Source organism: Xiphophorus hellerii, chromosome 21 (genome assembly GCF_003331165.1).
Source record: "Xiphophorus hellerii strain 12219 chromosome 21, Xiphophorus_hellerii-4.1, whole genome shotgun sequence".
Taxonomy (NCBI): domain Eukaryota; kingdom Metazoa; phylum Chordata; class Actinopteri; order Cyprinodontiformes; family Poeciliidae; genus Xiphophorus; species Xiphophorus hellerii.
In genome coordinates, this window is record NC_045692.1 from 13,075,430 (window position 1) to 13,082,165 (window position 6,736).

At 39.6% G+C, this 6,736-nt stretch overlaps 1 protein-coding gene across 1 annotated transcript; it reads left to right on the forward strand.

Moving 5' to 3' along the window:
- Positions 1-228: 228 nt before the first annotated feature.
- Positions 229-5,118, forward strand: prdm14 (PR domain containing 14). Its single transcript, XM_032552197.1, has 8 exons — positions 229-811; positions 1,519-1,572; positions 1,647-1,807; positions 1,896-2,175; positions 2,261-2,463; positions 2,851-2,952; positions 4,333-4,552; positions 4,829-5,118. The coding sequence occupies exons 1-8, from the start codon at positions 229-231 to the stop codon at positions 4,999-5,001; spliced, it is 1,776 nt and encodes a 591-aa protein (XP_032408088.1). The 3' UTR covers positions 5,002-5,118.
- Positions 5,119-6,736: the final 1,618 nt, after the last annotated feature.

Sequence of the window (6,736 nt, forward strand, 5' to 3'; positions counted from 1 at the left end):
CTGCAGTTTGCCCAACATGCAGGAATAGGATAAGAAAAAAAAAAAAAAAAGAATTATGAATTTTACTTTTTGCGAACAAATGCAACGGAAGCATGCCCAGATATGCTCACGCTCCTGTCTTTTTTTCGATTGATTGAACGCATTAAACTTTAACGCTCACCTCTCTTTCTCTTCCCTACATCCTCTGAAGAATCCGTCCCTGTTTGAACCTTTACGCTCCTTGAGCTCATGTCAGTGTCCGTCTCCGGGGTCCTCGCAATGTTGAAGGAGAAAAGCTACCAAGCCGAGATGCTGAAGGGCAGTCCCGTCCGGGGATTCTTCCCCAGTCCCTATCCCTACATGGACTTCTTCCCACGGACACACACCCTCCTCCACCCGCTCAAGTCGCTCGGCCGACTGGTGTCGGACGCCCGGGCGTCTCTCCCCCTCGGGTTTCACGGAGGCGCGGCTCCGTTCCTCGGTCACAGCGCGTCGGGCTTGCCGTGCACCAGCCAGATGTTTCCCGGACACGTGCTGCACCCCAGGCCGGAGGAGCTGGCCGCGGTGGTGACGGAGCACGCCGCCGGCCCGCTGTCATCGGACTTCAGCAACCCGTCCAGCGTCCCGTCTCCATCCGCCAAGTCCTCCAACAACACACCGCCCAAGGAGAGTTTGTTTCGGCAGAGCACTGTCGACCTGTCTCCGGAGAAAAGGGTCACATCCTTTAACTTCAGCGAGGAGGACTTGTTCATTGTGCTTTATGGTTACTCTGGGGGCCAGGAGAGCAGCGGGGGCCACGCTATATCAGGACTGACGTTGCAGGAAAACTTCGGTGAGGCGCTTTTGAATTTTCGGTACAATTTCTACTTAATGCACAATTTTAATGGACAAAGACAGTTCAAATAAACTTGCCCCTTTGAGGGGAAACAAAAATCTTATTTCTATCTTTACATTAAAAATAATAAGCCAATCGTTAATTTGATGAATTTGTCAGTAATTTATTTAATAAACAATTAAATATTTGCTGAACTAAATGACTGTATTTAAGCCCAAAAGTAGCACAATCCAATAAAAAGCTCCATGTAGATATATAGATATGTTATCGTTCTAATGAAACTGTAATAAAAACATTAAATTGAAATAAATCATTATTTGTGTAATGATTCACAAAGAGAACGATTTATTAAATTAGTAATCAAATAATTAAATATGTACGTTACTAAAGAAAACGTTTTTTCTATGTTTTAAAATCTTATTATTTATGTAATTTCATTATTTCAGGCCGTAATTCAACAAATAAGAAATGTGCCAAGTGTATATTTATATATTTGGTCACTTATTTGTTAGCTTAAATAAAACTGGAATAAATACAATAAATACAAATATAAACATATAAAAGCAAATAAATAAACCAATAATACAAATTATTTACTCAATCCCTCATACAAAATAGAGTTATAAAATATATTCTATTTTATAAATATCCATCCGTCCATTAATTGTTTGTTCCTGCTTTTCCTTTTGTTGTTATCCTCTCAGCTTCTGATCCCTCCATCTCCCTACTGGACAAAGAATCCCTTGAGCTCCCAGAAGGTAAGACAGAACCATCTTTTATATTTTCTAGTCCTGCGTTATAAGGCGTTTTGAACACCGTTTCTGTGTTGCAGGACTGATTGTCCTCCAGGCTCCGTGGGGAAACACTTACCACTGTGGAATTTTCACAGATAAGGTCAGCATTCCCAAAGGCTCGCGTTTCGGACCTTTCCAAGGAAAACTTGTGAACACCAGTGAGATAAAAACATATGACGACAACACTCTAATGTGGGAGGTGATGCTGTTGTATTTTCAAAAATAACATATTGCAGTCAACTGCTGCGTCATGTTTGACATTGACGTCAGCCTCTGCTCTCCTCCAGGTGTTTGAGAACGGTCGGCTGAGTCACTTTGTGGACGGCAGAGGCGCTTTTGGAAACTGGATGTCTTTGGTGAAGTGCGCTCGGTTTCCTGAGGAGCAGAACCTGATTGCGGTGCAGGTCCAGGGTCAGATCTTCTATGAAGCCTGCAAGGAGATCACACCAGGCCAGGAGCTTCTGGTGTGGTACGGAGACTGTTACACACAGTTTCTTGGGATCCCGCTCACACTGAAGGACCCCAGAGAGGACACCAACAACAACAACAGTGTTTTTCCAACTGAAGGTCTCAATCTACAGCATCCCCAGATCTTTTCTGTGTTCACTTGGTCTCCATTACAAACCACTGAAATAAATTCTAATTTCTGCAGATTCAGGGGAGGGCTTCAAGTGCGACAGATGTGGGAAGGTGTTCGCATATAAATATTACAGAGACAAACACCTGAAATACACACGCTGCGTCGACCAGGGGGACAGGAAGTTTCCCTGTCACCTATGCAACAGATCCTTCGAGAAGAGGGACAGGCTGAGGATCCACATCCTGCATGTGCACGAAAAACACAGACCTCACAAGGTAGAGTGAATTCAAACACTGTGGCCTCGCATTTAGCTACGTTCTTTGAACCATCGGTGTTATGCTGATGTTGGTGCTGAAAGAACAGCTCCTAAGAGTCAGCGAGGCGGCACATGCCAGATTTTTATTTTTATTTCTTTATGGTTTATTAAAAAGTGGATTACTCTGGCAATGGATAAATAATAAATGTCATTCTCATATTATTTGGTCAACTAAGAATGAATTTAACCAAACTATGCAATCTGAATGATTGGTGGTAACAAATGAAGCAGCAAAGTGAAACTATTCCTGGCACATTATAATAGTCACTAAAATAATTCCATCCATTTTCTCTCTCTTTTTTATTCTGGTAAAGCGTATTAAATGCATTAAATGTCTCATGTGCAGTGCTCCGTGTGTGGGAAGAGTTTCTCCCAGTCCTCCAGTCTTAACAAACACATGCGGGTCCACTCTGGAGAGCGACCATACAAGTGTGTCTACTGCAACAAGGTAAGATGAGGTCAATTCAGTTTATTGCCTTAAGGTAAGAAATAAACAGGTTGATATATTTGACTAAATAAAAATAACTACTGTCATTCAAAGACACAGAAATATTCAAGAGTTTACCCTAAGCATTCTTTCACATTGCAGCCGTGGGTTTTGTGCAAAAAAAATATAGGCCAAAAAGAGAATATTCAAAAGATTGGCATAAATGAGTAAGCAAATCCACGTGCATAACTGTAACAAAAAAGTAAGTAAATTATTTAGTTTAAAGGCCTATAGGTGTGCATGGTGTGATTGTACCCATATTTGTGAATAAATTACATTACCATCCTTAATTATTTCTGTTATACTGCTGTGATTCGTTAACTCCATAACAGTTATTTTAATTACAATTAGATATTGGTCTAATCTAATTAGTTTTGCTCCTTCTTTTTCATTATTTGTGATTTTGTTTGGGATCTGTGCTTTTCAGAATTTGTAAGTCTACATGTTCCCCCCACCCCTTCTTTATTATAACAATTGCATTTTCTCAGTCACTCAAACCAGCTTCACTTTTTTCTTACACATTTTCCACACGTCTTTTTCAGATACAAATATGCAAAGTATATGCCAACTCATTTAAAAGCTTACATCAACTAGATTTTCGTTTTAGGCGGCGTAGAAGAATGAAGGGGAAAGAAAGATTTACGATGTAAACACAACGTTACACTTAAAAAAAAAAAAAAAACTGACACTGCATTTAGTTTTCACCCTGAAGTATGATGTCGTTTTTAATCTACAATAATATATTGAAAAGTATAGAAATAGTATAATACGGCATTTTGTTAGGTTTTAATACAGAAACAAGTTAAAAATAAATGACTTATTTTTTATATGCTTATACCTTGGTCCAGGCTTAAGCCGTGTCCGTTAAACAGAGACTTTATCTGCAATATATATATATATTCTATTTGAAACAATAAAAAATTGAAATACTCACAAAGTATTTTTAAGTTCTCCTCGGGTTTCTCGGACCAGCTCCATGCTTGAAACCTTTTGGTCTCCTTGTTTCACGGTGCTTTCGCCACGCGCCCTTGTTCATTGTGCCTCGCGAAAGGCACGCTCCTCGGAGCCACTTCCAGGCCAATTATCGCCAGATGTTCCACGTAGACTTTTGTCCCGCGAAGTTATATAGGCTTTTTATATTTACGGTCGTGCGAAGAACCAAGTTGTTTCCTTTTGAATGCGCCCCTCATTTTTCGTTTCGTTTCCCGACTCTTTTTTTTTTTTCTGAACTCACAGCATAAAATAAATTTGTTGTAAATCCCTTCACGCGCCTGTTGGTCATAAAAACACAGTATTTTATTTAATTTAAATTTTTTCATAAATACAACTTCTCTCTTTTAGGCCTTTACTGCCTCCAGTATTCTGCGCACGCACATTCGCCAGCACTCCGGAGAGAGGCCCTTCAAATGCAAGCACTGCGGGAAGGCCTTCGCCTCCCACGCCGCCCACGATAGCCACGTCCGCCGGACCCACGCCAGGGACAAGCCGTTCCAGTGCGAGCTGTGCGGGGCTGCTTTTCAGGAGGAGCAGGAGCTGAAATACCACGAGTCAATCCACAAAAGTAAGAATATTTTTATTTGCAAATTGGTTTGCTTATTTTGTTTTCGTTCATATTTAGGCTAACAAATGTAGCTAAAAAAATAGTAAACCTCAGAAGCATGAAGAGCTGAATTAAATTGAGACAGTTTCAGTCTATGTTGTGGCAGTAACGAGATTTTTTTTAGTGTATTTGTAGTAGAAATTTCTATAACCTCCTTGCTTCTTTATTTTTCTTTCAATGTGGAAATTAGGGATGCATTTTTGCTAAACTGTAATTTATTGCCTTCTCTTCCTTTAGAGACACAAATCGACACTCTCACTGTTTCTTCTTCTTCGGAAATTGGACTGGAAGACCACTCCGGGCTCCCAGCGAAGGAAATCCAAAAGGCACAGAAGAACCCAGCAGGGCAGAGATTTCCAAATTATACCGGGTTAACAGTTTTAAACTCTGATTATAGGCCCTGGAACTAGACAACCAAGAAAAAGAGGGAAAATAGATGGTTATTGTACAGCCTTATTTAAATCCAAACACAATTATTTAAATGGTATGGCATCTATTTATGTAATGTATAAATGCTATTATCTATCGCTCTACAATAGCCTGATTTAGTCACTCTAGGTGTTATTATTATTATTATTAAAAAAAATACACTCCTGTTTTTGTTTTCTTACATTTAATGTAAATTATATTTCCCTTTTTAATATATACATGTGTTTTATTTTCAAGACGTCTGCAAAGCAAAGCAACAACACTGGTCCCCTTTTCAAGCTTTACTTTTTTCTTAATTTGTGAAAATAAATGATTGCATGAAAAAGAAATATGATTCTTGGTTCATTTAAAAATATATATACAGCATATTAGTTATTTTAACTGCACAGAAATATTATTGAGACAAGTATCTGAATTACACATGTTATATTAATTATGAAGTATTATTATTCATATTTCTGTTGTTTTACAGCTAAAACAAAACAAAAAATAAAACAAAACCCTCCCATGCATTGAACAATCTCTTGTGGTAAAGCTCTACAGGAAAAAAAAATGGCATCATGATGCAGCTAGAATTCAAATAAAAGGTAGAATTAAAAACAGAAAAGTCTTTGCTACTCCATCTCCGGTGACTTGTCTCTGTCTCGTAGCCTGGATGCTCTCAGTAAAATGAAGGAACCCTGCCTGGAGCAAATGAATGACAATAGAACGGGGCTGTAAAGTGGTCTATTGCCTCTCACACTAAAAAGTTCACTGTGACTGACATCTGCCCTCACACTGCGTCCAACTGTCCCCCACATGTTTGCCTCAGAACAGATAGATAGATAGATAGATAGATAGATAGATAGATAGATAGATAGATAGATAGATAGATAGATAGATAGATAGATAGATAGATAGATAGATAGATAGATAGATAGATAGATAGATAGATAGATAGATAGATAGAATCCTTATTGCATCTTCTTCTGTAAAGAGCTCAGGGGTCAGCACCTCCCAGAGTGTTCAACTACCCTCCTCTCCTTTCAAATAGCCAAAATATAGCTGCTTGAACAAGTGTGGATCAACCCTCATTGGACCTGCCCCTCCCATGAGTAGCTCTACAACCCCCACCAAAACCACCATGATGGGGTATTCACTGTGTAAAAACAGGGTATCCTCCCCTTTGTGGTTTCCCAGGATCAGAGGGGTGGAGGAGAAGGACAGAGAAGACAAAAAGAGAGACAGAAGGAGTGAGGGGAGAATGAGCTGCCACAGCTGAAATACTGAGATTGTTAGTGCTCTGTGCTAAAAGAGTGGTTTTATAGCGCCTCCTGTGATTGGCTGATTTAGGACTACGGCATGGGAGAATTTTTATCTGGGTTGTTAATACAAATTGATTTCACATTTAACCACACGGGCGAGCCAACAGGGCCTCTCTGGGGCCATCTCTCAGTTTCATCTCTGTATTAATGTAATATTAATAATAGCCAAGCTCCATGGTTAACGTGTTTGGAGAAGTTAATTCCCTCTGAGACTGGAGCAAGCATAACTCTTTACCAAACAAGTGTAGCACTTTGATACTTTATACCACTCAAGTACGCCACACAAATGTGGTCACAACTAAATGCACCACTGTGATTAATTAATAATGTTCACTGATATAAAGAGGAGAGAGCTGCTGCTGAAACATCCTTACAGATGAAGTCACCTTGTACACTCAGATGTTGCTTATAG

Bases quoted from the DNA above. Each gene is read 5' to 3' on its own strand.
- prdm14 (XM_032552197.1), top strand. From the start codon at position 229: ATGTCAGTGTCCGTCTCCGGGGTCCTCGCAATGTTGAAGGAGAAAAGC. The intron at 2,176-2,260 runs GTCTCAATCTAC...TAATTTCTGCAG, and splicing joins CAGTGTTTTTCCAACTGAAG to ATTCAGGGGAGGGCTTCAAG. The intron at 2,953-4,332 runs GTAAGATGAGGT...TCTCTCTTTTAG, and splicing joins AGTGTGTCTACTGCAACAAG to GCCTTTACTGCCTCCAGTAT.